The following is a 21208-nucleotide window of genomic DNA, read 5'->3' as shown; positions in this document are numbered from 1 at the left end:
AGTGGCATTGATTTACGCGGCTGTTCTGTTCAATTTACTGAAAAATCCCACAAGCTGGAAACTGAGTATAGGTCTGCAAACAGTGAAACCAATGGCTTTGGCGCTGCACAGTCACATGGTGGCAGAGTGACACACCTGTGTGGAGCCGTGAGGGCCTCGCAGTTGCGCCAGAGACAGGTGGAGGAGAAGGTCCACGCCGAGGCAGGGCGCAGGTACGGTACATGTTGCGGGTCCTCGGAAGCCATGAATCGGGAAGATCATTATTACCCTTCTCAGGTTTTTAAAGACTCCTGTGCCTACCAGAGATCACAGGGGGAGGACTACAGCCACAGCCCGCCGCCCTGCCTGTACATGAGCAGGCAGGTGCACTCTGTCTACACACCGCCGTCCATGGGAGCCTTGGAGCCGGCCAGCCTTCCTGACATTGGTCCCTACAGTCTACCCATGCGGGAGGATCCAGGTGTGCCTCAGCTCCACCATCCTCAGGGGCTCCAACAGCAGCAGCCTCTCCTGCCTGCCGCAGGGTATGAAGACACGGGGGAGCAGAGCAGATACCACCTCCCTTTCCCCTGGATGAAAACCACGAAATCTCACTCACACACCTGGAAGGGACAGTGGGCAGGTAACTCCTCCAAACCGCCACATATCACAGAATCATGCGTATAAGATCACTTTACTGAATCTGCTTCTCAAATCAGCAAGTACAGGCACAGTTTTGTTTACAGCTGTAGTCATAGCATTAACACGAGTTTCATCTGACTCTTTCTGAGGCCTATAATGACATCATGCTCCCAACAATATGATCCTGGGTGTTTCAGTTTACCTTGTCACTCAATTTGTAAAAGGCCCGGAAGGTCAGCGCTGGCTTTTATCAGGGCTTATCGTTACAAAAATGTGGGTTTTGTCTATACAAAACATAATCACAAATGGCCCTATCTTAAACCATCAATAGGCTGTATAGGTCTATAGAGCAGGGCCATAATAGGCCGTTAAAACACCAGAATACACCACAATCTGTTTTCATGACTGTAGACCGGGTAATATGACAGAATACCTTTTATATTAAAATGAATTGTTTGACTTTAAAATTTGAATTTAATTATGAATAGTTTGGACTCAATTATCTTTAATCATATGCCTATACCAAATTGGAGTTTGTTTTCTAATGAACGCATTTTACTCCACAGAAAAATGTGAGCGTACCACACCACAAAGTTTCTTCGCCCTCTCACGACTTTTGTTATATCAGAGGAAAGTTTCAGACCGCTGAACATATTCTTATTCTCTAGTCACTGATTTAATATAAGACTTTTTTAAACTCATAAATTCCGTGTTGACTACAGGATCCTCTCCTGTGACATTGCGGCCTACTTTGGGTACATTTTACGCACAGTTGTTGTGACTGGTTATTATAGTGTACTAAAGATATGTCAATGACTTTTAAAATTAGATAGCACAATTCCATTGAATTTAAGTTTTGGAATGGATAAGGTGACACGAAGAGGCTGGCATGCGAAAACTACAAAGCTAATAAAGTGGACGCCAAGGGTCAAAGCTGTCATTCGTCGTGCTTTGATAGATAGACATTTATACTGTCAGTGGTTTACATTTGCAAAAATGGTTGCAATTAAATCTATAATTATCTGACCTACCTAAAGACTAATTAAAAATATGGCTAAACTATAAATTATTGTTTTGGCATAGTCCCAAATTTAAATTTAAATTTAAATTTGAATTCAACACAAAAAGACATTTCTAGAAGGAAAGAAATATATTTTTGTCATTGTCACAGAGGTTAGCACCTGTCTGTCCCGCTACAGATACTACACTAGCTGAGCGTTTTGATTTGAGGTTTGTAAAGAGCAGCATTTTAAAGCCAATGACGCATGAATAGAAATACGAACTCCATAATGTAGGCTAGGCTGATATATTTAGGTCTACTCACACTATAAAAATGATTCTGGAATAAATATTTTTGGCATGGCTGCCTTGATTGTTGATATGTGATATGGTGACATTTTGAGGCTGTCAGTGAGATATAGGTCATTCCTGAACTGGGTGAATTCACCAAACGGTGGTTCTCATCAGGTTTAGGACTTCAGGGAATCAGGATCCTGAAAAAATTGGCGCAATTTGGTGACTTTATAGCCTTTAAAATGTTACTTGTTTCACCGTTGTCTTCTAAAACTATAGAGGAACAAACATTCCGTGAACGTCTCAGCGACTAAACCACATCAAAATGATCTCAAATCTCAGATATCAAATAAACTTATCTATCAATATTTGTAGCATCTATTCACTGGTATGACTTCAAATTAAATGTCACAGCTGGGAATATTATGTTTTGTTCACAGTAAGAGGAAACAACCATTTGCAACCACAGTTTATCCAAAATCTTAAACTCCAACGTAATTTACAACATAATCTTGGGAAGAAATGGAATTAAAAACAATAGATTTCCACAGCTTTAGCGTGTCCTCAAATCACCTGTTGATCCCAAATTTCAACTTGGATTATGATATAATGCGTATTTTTTTGGGTAAACCTCAAATATTCTAATTGTGAGTTCCCTTTGACATTACAAGTGAATAAGTGTTTATTTTACCGGCTATCTGAAGACAAATATGCACTGTGGTTTCTGCAGCTGCCTGCTGGAGAGGTCAGAATCTAACCCATGCACTTCTAATAAGCCCTATCAGTAGGCTATATAGTTAATTAAAAATAAATTCTCCCTTTATGATAATTAATAAAATGCGTTTAGTGACTTTACTTGAGATTTATTTCAAATAAATAAATAACAAACTTTCAAATGCCTTTAATAAAATGATTTCCTTGTCTCCAGGACCGTACGTGATGGCGGAATCAGAGGAGAACAAGCGCACGAGGACAGCCTACACGCGCGCCCAGCTGCTGGAGCTCGAGAAGGAGTTCCTGTTCAACCGCTACATCTCCAGGCCGCGGCGCGTGGAGCTGGCGCTGACCCTCAGCCTCACCGAGCGCCACATCAAGATCTGGTTCCAGAACCGGCGCATGAAGTGGAAGAAGGAGGAGGACAGACGGAGAGCGAGGGGGGCCGACCCGGACCAGGACTCCTCCATCAGCTCCGGGGACCAGGGGGAGGCCGCGGGAGGGGTCACCTCCAGCTCACCTCCTGTTTCCCCGCTGCACGGTCACTCCCTGTCTGCAGGTGGGGCCAGAGAGCCCGCATAGACCTGCAGGAGGTCCTCGGGACTTTAACTCATACTGAGGGGGGGGGGGGGGGGTTCTTTATTGTAGAGACTTTAAATCCACATTTGAGAGGATTTTTGTAGGGGTCCTTTAAGATTCATATTAATAATGGAGAGTGAAACCTGAAAGTCTCTCATAGAGTTGTGGTATTAAAATAAAGTGCTCATTTTCCGGGACCCCCTTTGAACTTTCTCAAGGACCATCTAGACCCCCTGTTGGATACACCTGTCTGTCATTTGCTGGACTGGAGGGACCTGTCTTCACCATTTTTTCGTGCGTGTTTTGGGGCTTTCTGTGCACCAGATGGCATGCTGAGATAACCAAATCATGCATGACAAGAGGCTACAACATGGATGCAGTTGCACAAACTGTTCAACTTTTACAATGTGTTGTTTTTCACCTACACTACAAAGAAACTTATTAATGTACATATGCGTAATATGACTATTTACAACATTTTCCATGTCCAAATGTATATATTTAAGGCAGCATGTAAATTGTCAAATTAGAATCAACACATATTTTATTGCAGAATTCATTGTACAGTATGATGCATGAATAACACATGATAAATTTGGAATAAAGTAAATGTCACAGCCTATACATGCCTTGGAGCAATGGCAGTCTTTACTCTTTACACCGGCACAGCAGAAGTACATATAAAAATCCAGTTATTACATTTTCATAGCTTGTTTGGTGCGTCAGTGAGCACGAGACTCTGCAGACGCAGGCGAGATATCTTCTTCACCTCTTCTATTCCGCGCGCCCTCTCCACCGCGCGCTCGTTCTGGCAGCGCTCGAACAGCTGCCGTAATATGTTCGCCTTGTCGTTCATCCGGGCGCAGATGACAAACGGGAACCCGAAGCGCTCCTTGTACTCCTGGTTGAGCCGGGCCATGCGCGAGGCTTCCGCGGAGTTCAGTGCATCCATCCCGGCGCCTGCCTGCTCCTGGTGCGACTCACGGGTTAAGGTGCCGCTCTGGAGGTCCCTGCCCGCGAGGTCCGGGTGACACCTGAGGATCCCCTCTTTGCCTGCACACAAACCGCAACTGGTTATTGTCATTCCATTAATCAGCCACCCAAAATCTGACAAAGTTAACAGACTGTAGGCCTATCTCACCTGATTCTGGGAGAGCATCGATGAACTCACTGATTGCACCTTCCAAATCACTAAAGCTCAAAAAGGGACGCCTCGACCACACAGCAGCTGTTATAATGGGACATCTCTCCACCACGTTCCCCAAAATATTCACAAAATCCTCATAAGGGAGAGCATTCACTGCGGCGATGTCCATGTTCATGTGGGGACTCTTCAGTTGCACAGGCAGTGTTCAGTGACCTTCGGACGTCACTTTGCAACAAGGGTTAATGCACTTTTGGACACACAGAACCAGCCCCCCTGCAGCCTGGCTGTGGTTAATATTTTCTCTGCCAGATCATCTGCAAATCATTTAAGGCTGAAAAGTGGAGTTTGCTGAAGACTTTAAAGGTCCAGTGTGCAGGGTTTAGCGGCATCTAGTGGTGAGGTTGCAGAACTTAAACAGGTGATTATAAACTACAGAAAACACATAAATATTATATACCATTTTTGCAAACATCTATTCATTCATTCATTTACCATAACTGCTTATCCTGTTGGGGGCTGCGGGGGGCTGGAGCCAGGGGCCGTACACCCTGGACAGACTGTCACAGGGCTGACACATAGAGACAGACAACCATTCACACTCACATTCACACCTACGGTCAATTTAGAGTCACCAGTTAACCTGCATGTCTTTGGACCGTGGGAGGAAGCCAACAGATATCCTAAATCCTACAAACTGACTTTAAAGGTGGGGCCAAATGGGGATGAAAATTTAGGATGCTTCTCCAACATGCAGACGGATCTCTTCCATCTCCTAGTGCACAAAGAAAGAAAGAAAAAGAAAAAGAAGAGACAGGAAGTTCAAATCACAAACACAATTTAAAACTGTTTTGGTGTATTTTTGGTCTTTAAAAGAGGTATTTATATTTTTTTTTCTGCAATGTGTGGGATCTTTATTTTCTCGAAAGGCACCAGTGTAACTGAGCTAGAAAGCCACAAGAAGGTTCACAGGTTGAAATCAATGTAAAAAAAAATCTATTCATTTAAGACATCTGTGCACAAAAAGGTGCTAAAAATAGAGTGAGTGATAACAGCAGCAAACGTTTCAGTCCTCCACTATCATCAGTGCTGATAATTCTTGTTTGTCTATAGTACTGATGGACCCAAGTTTTTTGTTGCCAGAAGTAGGCACAGTTTCACAACAGCCCTAAATCTTTATTTTCTCCACAGTTTTACGCTCCTTTGCCAGGCTATACAATAAAAAGTAAAACATGGCTTGGCTTCCAGTGAAGGAATTGTTTCCAATTCACAAAAAATAAATTTAAATAATATTTTTAATAATATTTAATTGCTCGAAAAAATAAAAATAAATCCAGCACAAATGCAGAAGCAGCCCTGAAAACATTAAAACATTCATAACACCGCCCTGTAAAACCACTACAGGGCCTACTGTAGGCCTGCCTGTGTTAACCTTTCAAAATTAAAAGCAACTTAATTTCAAAAAGGAAACAAATGTGTCCACACTCACTGCTAAATAAAGTGTAACTACTTACGCGTTTGTGCTTCTTATCCATAAATGTTCTCACCATGTGAAACAGCAGCCTCTCCCAGGTAAACAAGTATATGCAGCTATGACCTGACCTTTCTCAGGTGAACTTCCTGTATTTCCGCTTTCTGCTCACTGCTCAGAGACAGGGAAACGACGCCCCCTGCTGTCCACAGTCACCTACAGCAGGACCTTTATTTACAGGGCTTTATTGCCTGCAGTGGTGGAATGTAACTAAGTACATTTTAGTTCAAACTTATTCTTACTTACTTACAGTACATACTAGTACATAGCATTTATTCCTCTTCGGGAAGTTGGAAGTTACTCAAATAAAACAATAGGATAGGCAAACATCCCCTGTTCGGTTGAACTGTTGGCAGATTAGACACATGAAGCTCACCTACATTGTGATCACCAATTTTTTATTCAACTTGTAAAGTACATTTTATTGCAGGTAAAATGCTTAAACAAACACAAACAAAGACACCTGATACAAAATCTGCTACAATATTTCAAAATAGTTTAAAAACTGGGTTTAATCTGCACGTAATAGCTGCCGACATAATGTAAGAGACAACAACAACATCAAAAGTACCGTCAAATTCAACTGCATAACAATATATGTGATACATGATATGTATGTGATAAAATCTTAAACCAGAATTTTATCAGTTGCTACAGGCTTAATCCAGAAAACATATTATAACTCCATATATTACATGTCTATAGTCCTGAGAATATTTGGGATAGATTTATGAACCTTTTTTAATTTTTAGCTGCACAATATAGATGGTGCAGAACAACCACAGCTCCACCCGGCTTGGTCTTGGCAAGATGCTGGAAACACCAATAAGTCCAAACCGGTAGACAAAGATTTCTGCACACTTACATGCAGTGTAGATGTAAGTGTGCAGAAATCTTTGTCTACCTAGCTGCACAAAATAAGAATATAAAACAAAAAGACTGTATTTACACTCAGACCACATTTTCATAGTAAGAATATAGTCCATTAAAATCCCATATACATAATAAAAACCTTGTTTTGTTATAATATTCTGATAAAAATATAAAGCAAGTGCATCCTATTGTTACTCTTGAGATTACTGCTGTAAGAAATATCTTAAATAAAAATATAGATAAAATGGTTTGAGCATTGGCATTCAGTGATCACTCTGTATCAGATGGCTTCACAAGCTTCTCCTCAGCTGCTGCGGCGTCTGAGTCGGACACCTCTGCCTCGTTTTCCTCTGTGGCATGAGTTTGACAGTAATTGTTGGCTGACTGCGTCTTGTTCTCGCTCTGTTTTGTCAGGGCGGAAATGTCCAAAACAGCTGCTGTGTTCTGGTAGTCGCTGGATGTCTGGTCGAGCATGTTATGGTAGAGCTGAAAGAGGAAGGATATACTCGTAGATTATATATATATTTACATGTCTGTCAAGCTGTGGAGGTGAACAAGATAAAACTTTGCTTTAGATAGAATAGTTTCACCTCCTACAGGCCTACCTTCTCCTCTCTGTCTGTAAGCTGGTCACACATAAAGGACACCAGCTTGGAGAAAGACGGCCGGCTGGAGGGATCCAGAGCCCAGCACTTACACATGATCTCATACCTGGAGAAGAGAGACATGGAGGAAAGTGGTGAGATACTGTCCTGTGTTTGGATTCTCAGGTAATTTTGTTCATGGACTTTCCACGTCTACAAGAGACGTGCGAAGTACCCAAGGTGTGTTGGTTGTTGACTTTCTTGGACACCATGTCAAGCTCTGCCTGTTACATGCATTGTCTTCTTTCAAAATACACTTCTGTTTTCACAGGAAATGTAACATCTACACAGTCTCTTTAGAAATAAACGTGCTACATTGGTGCAACACCGCAAATAGATGTTTTTTTCCCCTTCAACAACAAACACACATGGTTAGGTTTAGGCAGCAAAAGCATGTGGTTAGGTTTAGGAAAAAAGAACAGGGTTTAGAATCTTACAGGATGCGAACACCTATCTCACAGGTGAAAGTTGGTGTTTGTTCGACCCATCCACCACCCTCCTTCACCACCTTAACTTTCGTCCTTGTCCCACCACGTTTCCCCCTGATGCCGCCGGGCACCTTTGAACTATAACAGCAATCATGCTGATGTTAAAGGATGTCTTGTTTTATTAGTTTCTGTCGCCGCAAGTCACTGCCCAAGCGCAGGATTTCGATGACTTCGGAGTGAGACTGAGCTCAAGCAAGTCATGTTGGTTGTACTGAACTAATTGAGTTTAATTTTCAGTAATGCCAGAGTTGGATCTACTTAAAAAGATACATGCAAATTGTTACCTTAGTTTTTTTAAGTTGAACCAGTGGACTATTTTTTAGAGGGTGCATAGGTGGATTTTTTCTGTTTTTTTTTTTGGCATTTTTGTCGTATGAAAGTAACTAGTAAGTAATGTTCTTCGATAACTGTGGTGAAGTATTTCCCTCTGATATGTAGTTCCTCAAAATTGTACTAAACTACAGTTCTTGATGGACTTAATTACTTTCGATCACTGATTGAAGATGTTGCCATGCATTCAAAAATCTATATCTGCATGCACATTTATACTGTCTCATACAGTTTTTACTGCTACTATTCATTGTAATTATTAAGCAAATGATTAAAATATTAACTTTATCATGACAGTGTTGATCTGGTCTTAAATCAGACAGAAGACACCTACACAGACTCGTTGGCGTAATATGGACACTCCATCTTAAATCCTCTCTCAATCATTGAATAGAACGTGTGATCCACCTTCATGCCCGGGTATGGAGTAACACCTGAAAGGTACACAGACAGAGGTGGTGTTAATCATTGATGATTTTGTGTGTTTTTTTGAAAATGTGCTGCTCATAAAGCGTGCTTGCAAAGAGTACCAAGTGAAAAGATCTCCCACAGCAGGATGCCATAAGCCCAGACGTCACTCTTCATGGTGTAGATGCCCTGAAAGGTACTCTCTGGTGCCATCCACTTCACTGGCAAACGCACCTGCAAAGCCAAGTCATGCACATATTGAGTAAGAGGTGATGAGAATCCAGACAGAACTTAGCAGCTGATGAATGTTGTAAATTTAAAATATCATCTGACATACATTTCCTCTCACAACATAGTTGGAGTCGTTGTCGATGTCCCGGGCCAGTCCGAAGTCACCAATCTTCACCAGTCTGCCCTTTGTCACTAACACATTTCGAGCAGCCAGGTCTCGATGGATACACTGCAGACAGGCAGATCCTATCATCAGGATGTTTACTTCACTCAGACCACACATAAACCACAACGTCTGTGACTGCAGTTTGACACTTGGGCTTGACAGATGTCAGTGTAAAAGGTTTCTGCAGTGTGGCCCTTTGTCTCTTACATTCTTGGAGGACAGGAACTCCATGCCTCTGGCCACTTGGTAGGCAAAGTTGAGCAGGTCATCAAAGGTCAGGGTTTGCAGGTCCTCTGTCTGATCGTCTGGGTCTTCATAGATCACTGGGTCTGCAGATAAAGTTGGATCAGTGGGGATCAGCATGGCTTTGAGAGATCTGTCACCCCACGCTCAGACAACTGTGATAATATATTAGTGTATCTGTTTGACAACATGCATGTTCTGACATCAGGTGGGACTTTCTTACCTTCAAAGCTGTCCATGTCACCAGAGTTGATGGTGAGGAGGGCGATGTCCTCCTGCCCTCTGGTGGTAGAGCTGTGCATGGGCACGTAATTGTCCACTGCTTGGTTGAGCTCACTGTGAAAACACAAACAAGACCATGATTGTTATTGAAATGTTAAACTTCCAACACAGTCGTTGAGCAAATATTCCTGTACTTCTGTAGAATCTAATGTCTGATTTTCCCTTCCCATCCTGTGTTTCATATTATTCCCACCTGGAGCTTTTCCTTGGCTGCAGGTTGTGGTAAATGCTGCTGAAACGGTCCTTGTTGAAAGCATCGGTCACAGACTTGTGGTAGTGCTCCCTGTTTGTCTTCAGGTAGTTCAGTAGATCTCCATAACAGCAGTACTGGAAGATCAGGTATATGGGTCCTGTGTGGGGAAAGCAAATAATAATTGGGAGAGGTATCTGAAGTCATGGCACTAGCCATCCACCTACTTGAGATGAAATCAGATGCAATGAGTATATACAAATATGTTGTGCTCATAGCAGTGGGAACTGTACCTGACTCTGTGCAGGCCCCGAGCAGGTTAACAATGTTGGCATGGTGACCGATGTGAGTCAGCATCTTAAGCTCCGACATCAAAGCCTCCTTCTCCACTGTCTCGTGTTTCTCTGCAGCATCAGACATCAAATAAGCTGCTGATATGACCTTCATTTACATTTTGTATTTTGCTTGAAGAATAAATATATGAAACACTGACCTTTAAGCATCTTGACAGCCACCTGCTGTGAGACTCCAGGCTTGTTGATGCCATAAGCTGTAGCCTGAACCACCATGCCAAAAGCCCCAGAGCCCAGTTCTTGACCTGAGGAGGACACAGAGATACTAAGTAAGTACTAAACTAAGCACATTTACTCAAGCTGTAATTTCCTAGTTAGTTAAAGATTAAACTGGCATCTCAATTCTTTAGCTTGTGGCTCCTCAAAAAACAAACAAACAAACAAACAAACAAAAAACGGTGTCCAGTTGGGGCCCCTTGTCAGTCATCAGATATGAGTTGTTCGACCAAGGAGTGATTTCCCCTCTAAACTTCTCAGATGTTTTCATTTACAGAACTATTCAAGCACCCGATCGGGATGTTATCAGCCCATTAAATGGCTGTTATCTGTAGTTATAAGCTTCATAATCCCCTTTCACACCTGACATTTTTTATATAACCCAGAGAGGCTGTATGTGAGAATGTAAATGTCCGAATCAGTTGGAATGGATGTTAAATGGACTTTACTCTACTACTCCCCTGTAAAAAGGCTGACTGAGCCCATGTGTGAAGAGAGCAGATAACTGTGCGAAGAATTTTTAGCGAGCAATTTGGCATATTGATGACATTTCTATAATGTGACTCGCACAAAACTGGGAGAGGACAAACATCCAAGTGTGAAATAGAGGGGTCATTTAGACGAAGATGGCGACAAAAACTTCAACAAGAGAGACGATGAGATTTGGGAACTTCTGTCGGTAAGGGCAAATCGCCAAAAATTGTCAGATAAATTCAAGGAATGGCAAGAGAGTGTGTTGTTTATGACCAAACCATGAACTGGCTATGTGACAGTGGTGTAATCCCTGTCATGTCCTGCCTCCTGCGCTCTCTACCCAGGCACCGCCCCTCACTTTAAACCAAACAAAGTATTTCCGGTAGGTGAGAACACTTCTGTCACAGAAAATCCTGTTGTGTAGGAACCTTGGACACTGTCTAGACCTGATTCTCCAGACATTGTCAAGAGTTCAAATGAGAAACCAGCTATAGATATGGTTCAGCAGAGGCATGCTTCACCACTGGTAGGTTAAAAAACATTATCAGTCCATTTAATGACTGATAACCACCCAATTCAATGTAAATATTGGTTTCAGGTGGGACTCAAACCCTAGTCTCCTGGGTGAAAGTCCTGTGTTTGATTGATTCTTTCCTCTCCTGATAAGCATCTTACAATCCCTTATATTGTCATCTGCTTAACCTCGGAGGGGGCGCTACTAGGAAAAGTCTTCATTGAAGGCTTTCTGCCACAAAAAGGAATCCTTGGTTATGATAAGAAAGATTATAGTTGTTTGGGTTGTTGGGTTTCTGCCAGAAAGCCCTCTAGGCAAACATCTGACATGTGCAAGGGGGCCCAACCCCTACTTTGGAAACCGCAGTTGTGCACTACTTTTAATATTTTAGGAAAATTTAGCAGAGCATATTTTTGTACTAAGTGGGATTTTACACTCACAAATTCTTCTTTTTACAGTGCTTATGATGGAGTGTTTCTGCTATCATGTTAAAGCATGGTGTATCTCATACCCAGTTCCAGGTTCTCCCTCGGAAACTCCCATTTCTGGTCGTACTCAAAGTTCTTGAAGTTTAAGTAGATGTAATCATTGTCGTTGGGTCCAACCATCTGGAGCATCTGAAGCTGGGGCTGATACTGGGGTTTCTATTGGAAACACAGAGGGGTTGGCATCATGTCCTTGGGCATGTTTGTGCGTGTATGTATATGTGTCGATATGTAATACATACCTTCTTTTTAACAAAGTACAAGAGCGCAATGCTAACTACTGCTAAGGCCAGAAGCAGAATCAAACTGCCCACTTTCAGCACCATCATGCTGCCGTTGTCGTCATCTGGAGGACCTATAAACAGGGATAAGGAACAGTTTCTAAAGACAGCCATCAAAAAACACTTATTAATTTCATGATTTTGATGTGGAATTGATCTCACTACCAATGGCGGCCTGGAGTGAAGGCTGGGAGTACATTAAGTTTCGAATTCCGCACCAGGAGCCAACTGAGTTTGTCAGGCAAAACCTTAAACGGTGTCCATTCACTCGATCTCTGCTCACAGAGCTCTTGATTGTCTTCTTACAGAGGACATCAGAGTCTGTTTGAGAGGACTCTGGGATCTCCTCCCAGGAAGAGTTTGTTTCACAGCTGAGACAAAGAGCACAGACTTGAGGAAATCTGAATCGAAGTGTGTGTGCGTGTGTACATGAGGGCTACAATGCTCAGACAATGAGTATACCCTTCAATGGTCCAAGTACAAGACGTCCAGTTATAATTTGCTGGCACGAGTGTTTCCATCTCAACGTTGAAGGTATCCGTGTCGTTGTCAATCCAAATATTTGGTGTGTCTGTAATAAAGTTAGTGACAATAAGCTTTGCACAATTTGAATAATAATTGTAATGTAAGTTTATTAAATGAATGACAGATGCACAGCATAAATCTCTCTTACCTACAACACACACTGACATAGTCTTTGTTTCATTTTTTCCTCCAGCCTCCACGTGTAATTTGTAAACTCCCGATCTCAGCACATCACATAACTTCACAGTCCTGAGGAGACAACATTTTTACTAAACCAATACATCAATGGTCAACACATTATGTTTTCAAATAAGCTAGTTCACTGAGCTACGGAGGCCCGGAGAGGCAATTAAGAAAAAATATTCTGAGTCTGATCTTAGTTTTCTCTCTTGTATTTATGACTTAAGAACAGGTGAAAAAAGGTTTGCCAGAGGGATTTTTATACGTGCTTTCTTTCATCTGTGAAGACAGGTGGGAAAAAAAGTTACGGCAGTTGATTTTTTTTTCTTTGTCAGGATCGTTTTTGTGATTGTTTGTTGTTGTAATACTTATTTCGGCCACAAGAGGCTGAGGTGCGCCACTAACCCTTGTTCTAGATGAGGTTTTGTTTCACCATGCACTCTGAACATAAGGCACATATATTGTGTGCTAGCAGTTATGTAACATGACTGTCACACCATTCTTTTGTGCTCCAAATGAAGAGTTTTCTAATGACAAATATCCTCTCAAATTATTCAAATTGTTTGACGATGAGAATTCGGTTGAGTCATAGACATTTCAGATAAAAACAACTACTAACTGTATACTGAAAACATCCCACCTCCTAACATCAACCACCTACAGTGTTCAAAAGTACTCTTGCTATGGATAAAGTGAAAAGGCCTGAAAGATGGATTAAGTAATGGACTATGGTTGATGCTCAGATGATTAGTAACGAGTATTATAAACTTGCTTGATGTTTTATTCGTCATGGGTGCCATTAATTCTGGAGCAGTAAACAGATAATGTATTTGGGACATCTTAACCTTCTCTAAATCTACTATGAGGATGCATGATGACGACTGACCTTGTGGCAGAAACCAGTGGTGCATGCATAAAGCCAAACTGAGTGGAAGCATTTTTTTTCTCCATTAAATAAATACATTTCAAGCCAAAAAAAAAAGACATAACAGAAATTTTACATAACTATTTGCACTTTGTGTTTAGAGCGCATGGAGAAATTAAAATGAATATGTAGTAAACACTGTGTTTTATTAGGCACCTTTTCAAACTTTAAAAGGTTAGAGCGTATAAGGGTTTAGAATGATGGAAGCATATGATGGCCATTCTCATGTTCATGCTCATGAGTTGTTGCAGTTATTTTTGGGTTAACACCATTTGTTACACAGATTGGGTGTTAAATATAAGTATTTGTTGACCACTACATGTATTGATAAAGAAAACCCTCAGAAAAACCCACATTAAGACGCCAAGACCTCGAGGAACACCGCAGAAAAATCCATGCTGTGATTTGGTATTAAAAATGTTTGACATTTATATATTTCTGTAAGAACTGCTTATTTCCTGTATAATCTAGTGAGCACTTCTGCTCTGAAAACTGCTAAAAGACCCCCTTATCGTCAGTTTACCTATGACAGCCATACATCCTCTGAATGCCAGAGGTCTCTAGTTTGTGGTTGTTAAGTTTCATGAGGCAATTAGAGGTCACAATGGGTCATTTTATACAGTGATGTCCATTTAAAAAATGGTCTCACTACAGTGGAATGACCACTGTGGGGGCTAACATCATCACACATGAATAGTCTCAGCTTTCCAGTCATACTCACACAAAATGCTGTTTGTGTTTTTGTTTTAGGGTACATGCAGAAATTAAAATTCACCTGGATAAAGACATGGATGCTTTTAGTCCTATTTAAAACATGGGGCCCACTTCAGCCCCTTGTGGCTGAAATGAGTATTAAAAAAGACAAACACGGGAGAAAAAAATGATCCTGGTCAGAATGGAAAAAAGAAACGGCCAAAACATTTTCACCTGATTTCATTGAATTTAGATTAGACTTAGAAAACAGATAACCAGATTTTTCCCCCTCCCTTGCTTTTCAGGGCTTCCATACTGGCCATACGCATGTAGACATGTACAAAACATTTAAGCTGTTCTCATGAGGATTTACGAAAAACTTTGCGACATTTTTAGGAGTTCAGCCCCAGGAACATTGCTTCATGCAGCTACCTGTGTTTTGTCACCCAGCTTTCCCGGATGCATTTAGTCATAGTTTTATCAGGAGCTTCCCAGTAACAGTGCTGGAGTACAGGGTGGTAGGAGACACTGGCTTCCAAACAGGAGCTGGAGGCCTCCTGAGCTGACATGATCTTGCTCTCATCCAGCTGGACAGAGAGGTAACCTTCAGCTGAGGCAACACAAGAGTAAAAACGAGACTGAACATTAGAAAGAAGCCTTTGTTGGTAACAGCTGATTCTACTACACACACACAGAGAAAGAATAAAGTTTGTTACACTGACCTTGGACATGAATGTAAACAGACTTTGTCATTTGGTTTTCAGTCCTGCAGGTATATTTGCCACTGTGGTCCACACTAACTGAATCGATGAACAGATAAGTCATCCAGCTTAGATCATGTCTGTCATCTTTTATGCAGATCTGGAACAAAAGCATATGCAGTTGTTGTGACTTTGGAAAGAATAATGTAGTACTTTAAGTTTTGTGTCACAGTCTTTGACATAAAGGCAAACAATTCAAATTTGTGCACATGAAAATTAAAATAAAATCTCACTGTGAATTACTGTACCTCCTTCTTGACTTTAGAGGAGCATGCTAATGTTTTGTGGCTCATAGTTTTGTTACCGTTGTCCCACACAAATTCCGGCCACCTTTGCCGTGTTCGGCAGCGAAGAAGTACAGACTGACCAGGGCTCACAGTCACATTAGAAAATGTATCATTTTCTTTCTCCAGGTCTGAAACACACAGCAAGGCCTCGAGTCATACAACAATTCATTTTTTCAATGTACTTTCATAATTGTTTGCTATGACATGATTAATAAGAGACAGTATCTGGGCTGTAAACTGCCTTGAAGTACAAAATACTGACTGTCTTCCATCTGTAACCATGTGTTAAGGTTAAATCATTTATGGGATGCATTTAATGAAGTTGTTGTAATATTTAATTACCATAGTCATATAGCTGGGAGCATTCTTGTCCTTCAGCATTAGTAGCACAGCACATCAGTTCTTTATCAGCATAGTCACTGCTGGATATTGTGCTCACTGTCCCTCTGCCGTTTGAAGAAACAGCTTTCCCATTTTTGTTCCTGTCCAAAAGAAGGATAAGTTTTAGTAAATCATGCTATTATAAGATGTTTTTTAATCAGTTAAATACACTTTGAATATGTACACATATGTAATAATGCATCTTACCCAGACCATTTCAGCGTGGGCTTTGGGCAGCCCTCAGACATGCATGTGACATAAGGGGACACACGGGGGACATCAGCTTTATCCAGTGTCAGCTTCGGTTTTGTGGGGCGTTCTAAAAAAAATAAATTAACATACTATTAAAGGCATCCAACAGCAGTGTTCGCTGTGTTGAGTGCTGACTGTGCATTGTAGCAGCGAGATGATGAGATATGAGAGAGCTGTTACTCACTCGTTACTATATGCAGAGACACAGTCATTGAGGTTCTGTTTCCATCGCTAGTTTCACAGCTCAGCGTGTGCTCCCCTGAATATCTCTCAGAAAGCATTGGTAGAATCATGGAGTGACTCACATTTCTGGTCAGGATTAAAAAACAGAGTCAGTTTAATCATATGCATAAAGGGGAAACACGCCTAAATACACACACACTCACACACGGGCATTCACTTACACTGTCAGTACTTGGCCTGCTCCTCCGGTCCAGTTGCAGACGGAGTGTTCAGAGAAGTGCTCCAGGGAGATGATGAGTTTCTGACCAACACACACCTCGACGCTGACAGGACCAGACGCATTCAGATAGTCAGCTGGCACAAAACAGGCCACCTGAAAGACAAAAGTCACTGTTTAATTATCCTGCATTAAGTAGCATTATGATCCAATGGCAATTTGTTTAAATGTTGCAAGAACACATACACAAAAAGCTGACTTTTAAACCAGTATTTCAAGGCATATAACAATACATAAAACTATTTCAGGTCTATATTTTAATTAGAAATCATCAGCAGGACCGAGTATGATTAGATATATAAATAGTGGCGAAAGCACAAGTGTTACAAATGACATGAAGAATACCAGGACACTGAAACTGAAGCAGCTAAATGGAATTCAGTCATCATTAATTGCATTATTTTTTTTACACTTGTGCTTTTCCTCTACATGTCACAAATAATACCTCTCATGTCTGCTTTCACCGGTGTCCTCTGTTTAAAGGTTATACTAAAATGACACATAAAGGCACAGGCTTCAAACTGAGGAGCAGAAATAAAATGAGAAAATTCAGTAAAGTTTGTGCTATTTCCTTCTCTGGCGTTTCACAACCTCTTGATGCCCTGCAGTTTTGTTTTTCTGTTTCTAAGTGAGTCTATGTTGTGTACTCTAAAAGACAAAGTATCTTTGGTTGGTCAGTTAATATGGTTGCATACGTAAAACACTGGCAATGACAGGAATATATGTGCTAGACAAATGCACTGTAAAAAGCAAAAATTAAACAACATTATTGACTGTAAAACCTGCTGTTTAAATGCACTATTTGTCAGCTCACATTTACTGGCGTTAACGAAAGGACAACAGTTCCCCTGCACTCAATAATGTTTCAGAAAATTACAGTAACTCAGAGGGACTGGTACATATATGTGTAATTAATTTGAATATTATAGTTAAAACACAGTCAGGTTACCGACAGCTTTTACCTCATGACTGGGCACACAGGCCAGATTCTGCGCTGACACACCATCAGAGCAGTGAAGCTTGACAGCACACAGCAGAAAGACCGCTGCAGAAAGACAGAAAATGTTTGTATATGTTTTTAGGCTATTAAAAATGATTTGAAATAAAAATACATGAGAAATGTAATCATAAAAACAAGAAAAAAAATACTATCTTGTGATAAATATAAGTTTATTGCTTAGTTAATGTCATTTTGGTGGCTTACTATATAGGTTACACAGTAAAGTAGATACACTGTATTTTTTTAGACTGTAGCCTATAGTTTAAAAACACCTTTTACAACCTGGCAACTCATTCACTCATTTGGTTGTTACAGGGACATGCACATACTATGATTTTTGGTATTTCTTTATTCCAACAGAGCATCATGCTCACTTTATATGATGAACAATAAAAGTGTCAGGCTCTTAACACAAGTTAGCCATCTTTGATCTAAAAGGTTCCTCATACTGTATTATTGAACCAAAGCTGAAAGTCGACATTGAACCAAATAATTAATAATTATTAAACATTTATTTCTGAGGTAGACAAGTGATTCTCTTGTAATTGTATCTCCAAATATGCAACATGAAAGATATCATATTACCATTATTTTTTGGGGGGGTTGGGGAGGATGTTGTAATAAACAGCTGGTAAAGAGAATGAATAAACATCCTTAAATCATAGCCATCGCACTGTGCCAACGCTGCTAATAAATCATCCTACAGAACAGAGACCTGAAGTGGTCTGACTCACCCGCAATCATATTTCTTTGGCCCCGCATTGATGCTTTCTTTCTGTCTGTCACATAGTCATTACCGGGTCAGGCAGCGAAACTTTGATGTGCAAGATGTGTGCGAGCACCTTTTAAACAGGGGAAGTCCATGACGTTGACAGCCACGCATGGCTGCAATATTTTAAGAATTAAAAACTTGCAAAAAAGCAACCGAAGTATGAAACTATATGCAATTGCAGTGGATTGCAATAATATTATAGGGGCAAAAGTACAATACAAATACAATAATGTATAATGAAATTGTTATAAAGTCGTATTTAAAGTCATTTTTTAAGTTTTTTATATTTTATAAGCTGACTGGTTTTTATTCTTGAAAAATATCTGTGATGCAACCAAGACAAAAACTGATTACAACAAGTTTTATATATGTTTAAAATAAAATTGTCATGATTTTACATTATTTGCCCAATATTATTTCACCTCTAAAATATCTTAATGCATTTCTAAATTTTCAAATGAACACTACTACTACTACTACTACTAATCCTGTCTATCAAGGACACACAGGTTAAAAACCAGATTTTATCCAAAAACAATGACTGCATTTACTGAATTCATAAAGGCTTGACTGTGAAAAATATGCCTGAGTGTAATATGAGGGATGTGTGCAATAGGCGGAATGCCCCGTGTGTGTGTTTTTGCAGTGTTTTTTGAAGAGCAATATTGCTTACTGTTTTTTTTTGTTTTGTTTTTTTAATTGTTTTTATAAATTCCTTTTTTAGTTATATTTGCACTGGGGCGTTGCATTCAATTTCGTTGTACATGCACAATGACAATAAAGATCTATTCTGTTAGGGTTTTTTTGTCCATGCCTGTCCTGGTGTTGTATTATCATGCACCTGTGCAGGCTGCACTGTGGGTTTATATAAATTGATTTATTAAATACAACAATAATTTGCCACAATCTAACCTGCATTTGGCACGCGCAGACTGAGGAGGACTGATCCTTGCAGACTTGGCTGAAAACACCTCTACATGCTGAGCCACATTATTCTTTTGCATTCATAATATCACTGTGCTGCACGTTCAGTTTGCGGCTTGTATTTGCAGCAGGTAAACTCTGCCAGACGCCGTGGCTGTGGCTGTACCCACAATGCAAAGCTATGCTAGCTGGTCCCTAGCAGAGCAACCTGACTGCGAGCAAAAACAACAACAGGCTACTTTGCGAAAAAGGCAGCTGCATGGATAGCGACAACAACGACGATCAGGATTTCACGGATGCAAAGATATTTCCTTAAACTAAAATGCATCCTAGCCTTATGATGTGAGTACTGTAGCCTTTTAAGTGTTCTTCACCAGCTGAAGTGATATTAATCCGTTCCTTTGAGGGGAAACTGTTTGCAGGCTAGCTGGCTAGCTCGCCAGCTAACTGCGTCTCTCTATGTTTGAGTGTCTTCCGGCAGCAGCGGTGGCGGCAGCAGCGGTGCCATGAACAGTGGACTCCCAGCTTCAGCTGCTCCGCTTGGGGGTGCCGGGATACCTAATGTCAAGGTGAAGTTTTGCCGATATTACGCGAAAGACAAAACCTGCTTTTATGGAGACGAGTGTCAGTTCCTGCATGAGGATCCGTCCATCCACGTCCACGGCGGCGGTGGTAGCCCCGTCCCGTTGTCCATGGCCGGGGGTGGCGGGACGCCAGCGGGGTATTCCCTCGGCGGCTCCGCGGCGGCCTGCCCGGGCGGTGGGGGAACCGGTGTGTCCAAGAAAAGCGAAGCATTGGGGCCTGCAGGCACGTCTCTGGAGGGGCAGCTGTTAACCAGTGAGTAACAATTACAGCAAGACAAGGCCGCACACGGGGGGACTGACTGTGACTTTACTTTTGGGCCTTGTTGGGCTTTGTTAAAATTTAGCCCGGGGATTCACTGAGGCCTCTTCACCCCAAAACAACGTGGGTATTTACCTGCCAAACATGATCCAGCCCTCAGTGTGCAGCTAGCACACACCGTGCTCTCTAGCTGTGTTGTGAATAGCTTTGTCTTCAGGTGGTGTTAGTTTTGTTTTGTAACAACATGTAACATTAGCCATGCTGTTGCAGCTCTCACGGAGGAGGCCTGCTGTTTTTGTATGACAGCTGTGAGTGGGCAGAAATCCGCGATACTACAGTCATTTAGCTAGTGTAGCTGCTAGCCAGCTAGCGTTAGCTAAACTAGCGTTAACCGCTTTAACTAACTTTATTGCATTTGGCTTTGGCTCAAGTTAGGTGTTGTCAGTTTCAGTGCTAGTGTCGTTAGTTTTTATCCTGGTAAATGTTGTTAATGTCAACTGTAGTGTTGCTGTTGTGATTTAGCCTAAGTTCAATGTTTGCTAACATTAGCCTAGCCATGCTAGCTGTTCACGGGGCATTGATTTTTCGTTGTGTTGTGGTGTTTTACCAACGTAAACAAACAGCAAGTAACTAAAATTCACATGCAACTCAAAAGCTAACTACGTCCTCTTAAGCCTGGAACAATTGAAACAGGCAATTGTTGCTAAAAAAGTTTATTAAAGGATACTCAAGGTGGATATCGCCCTGTGGTAGACAGATGTAGGATTGTTGACATGCTTTTTAACTGTAGCTCTGTGATTGTGGCTTAGCTGACACTTAGTAGCACTGACACTAACATGCATGCTTTACCTTCTCGTCTCTTGATAAAGCACAGAGTTACTTTAGAGTCATATCAGTCTTGCTGCAGTTAGTGTTTGCTAAACTTTGGTTTCTGTCATCCACAGTCCCAGGGATGGAGGGTGCAGCCTTGAGCGATGCCAATCTCACCAACTCTTACTTCAGCAGCAGCTTTATTGGGGTCAATGGGTTTGGAAGCCCAGCAGAGTCTAAGTACTCAATGATGCAGGTACCGACGGAAAGCTATGGATATCAGCATCTGATATACTTCATTGATTCCTGTGGGGACAGGTTACTGTTGGTCATAT

General features: G+C 41.2%; 4 protein-coding genes across 5 annotated transcripts in view; 2 read left to right on the top strand and 2 right to left on the bottom strand.

Annotated features, from left to right (window-relative positions):
* The first annotated feature begins 6 nt into the window (after positions 1 to 6).
* On the top strand, positions 7 to 3588 carry pdx1 (pancreatic and duodenal homeobox 1). The gene is made up of 2 exons (XM_050056919.1): positions 7 to 622; positions 2843 to 3588. The coding sequence occupies exons 1-2, from the start codon at positions 244 to 246 to the stop codon at positions 3208 to 3210; spliced, it is 747 nt and encodes a 248-aa protein (XP_049912876.1). The 5' UTR covers positions 7 to 243; the 3' UTR covers positions 3211 to 3588.
* Positions 3589 to 3733: 145 nt separating this feature from the next.
* urad (ureidoimidazoline (2-oxo-4-hydroxy-4-carboxy-5-) decarboxylase) lies at positions 3734 to 4624 on the bottom strand. Its single transcript, XM_050056918.1, has 2 exons — positions 4349 to 4624; positions 3734 to 4260 (listed from the first exon to the last, which is right to left on the bottom strand). The coding sequence occupies exons 1-2, from the start codon at positions 4527 to 4529 to the stop codon at positions 3911 to 3913; spliced, it is 531 nt and encodes a 176-aa protein (XP_049912875.1). The 5' UTR covers positions 4530 to 4624; the 3' UTR covers positions 3734 to 3910.
* Positions 4625 to 7022: 2398 nt separating this feature from the next.
* flt3 (fms related receptor tyrosine kinase 3) lies at positions 7023 to 18351 on the bottom strand. Of its 2 annotated transcripts, none has more exons than XM_050056916.1 (24): positions 18259 to 18351; positions 17487 to 17569; positions 16469 to 16620; positions 16249 to 16373; positions 16020 to 16131; positions 15774 to 15913; positions 15393 to 15559; positions 15106 to 15244; positions 14816 to 14993; positions 12734 to 12834; positions 12523 to 12631; positions 12223 to 12431; positions 12022 to 12134; positions 11806 to 11938; positions 10231 to 10335; positions 10031 to 10141; positions 9741 to 9897; positions 9489 to 9601; positions 9230 to 9351; positions 8963 to 9085; positions 8748 to 8859; positions 8552 to 8651; positions 7361 to 7466; positions 7023 to 7241 (listed from the first exon to the last, which is right to left on the bottom strand). In XM_050056916.1, exons 1-24 carry the CDS (start codon positions 18284 to 18286, stop codon positions 7026 to 7028), a joined length of 3054 nt encoding a protein of 1017 aa, XP_049912873.1. In that variant the 5' UTR covers positions 18287 to 18351; the 3' UTR covers positions 7023 to 7025. The 2 variants fall into 2 exon arrangements, with proteins under 2 accessions (XP_049912873.1, XP_049912874.1); XM_050056917.1 differs by having other exon boundaries at positions 12226 to 12431.
* A 962-nt stretch (positions 18352 to 19313) lies between these two features.
* The window catches only part of pan3 (poly(A) specific ribonuclease subunit PAN3), a 28020-nt gene continuing 26125 nt past the window's right edge, over positions 19314 to 21208 (top strand). Inside the window, exons 1-3 of the mRNA XM_050057352.1 lie at positions 19314 to 19562; positions 19702 to 20057; positions 21008 to 21129. Of these exons, the coding sequence (XP_049913309.1) occupies positions 19543 to 19562; positions 19702 to 20057; positions 21008 to 21129 (498 nt within the window). The 5' untranslated portion in view covers positions 19314 to 19542. The remainder of the gene's footprint in view (positions 19563 to 19701; positions 20058 to 21007; positions 21130 to 21208) is intronic.

This window comes from Epinephelus moara, chromosome 11 (genome assembly GCF_006386435.1).
Source record: "Epinephelus moara isolate mb chromosome 11, YSFRI_EMoa_1.0, whole genome shotgun sequence".
Taxonomy (NCBI): domain Eukaryota; kingdom Metazoa; phylum Chordata; class Actinopteri; order Perciformes; family Serranidae; genus Epinephelus; species Epinephelus moara.
The sequence above is the reverse complement of the archived record's forward strand: the minus strand, read 5'-3'. Positions and strand labels throughout refer to the sequence as shown.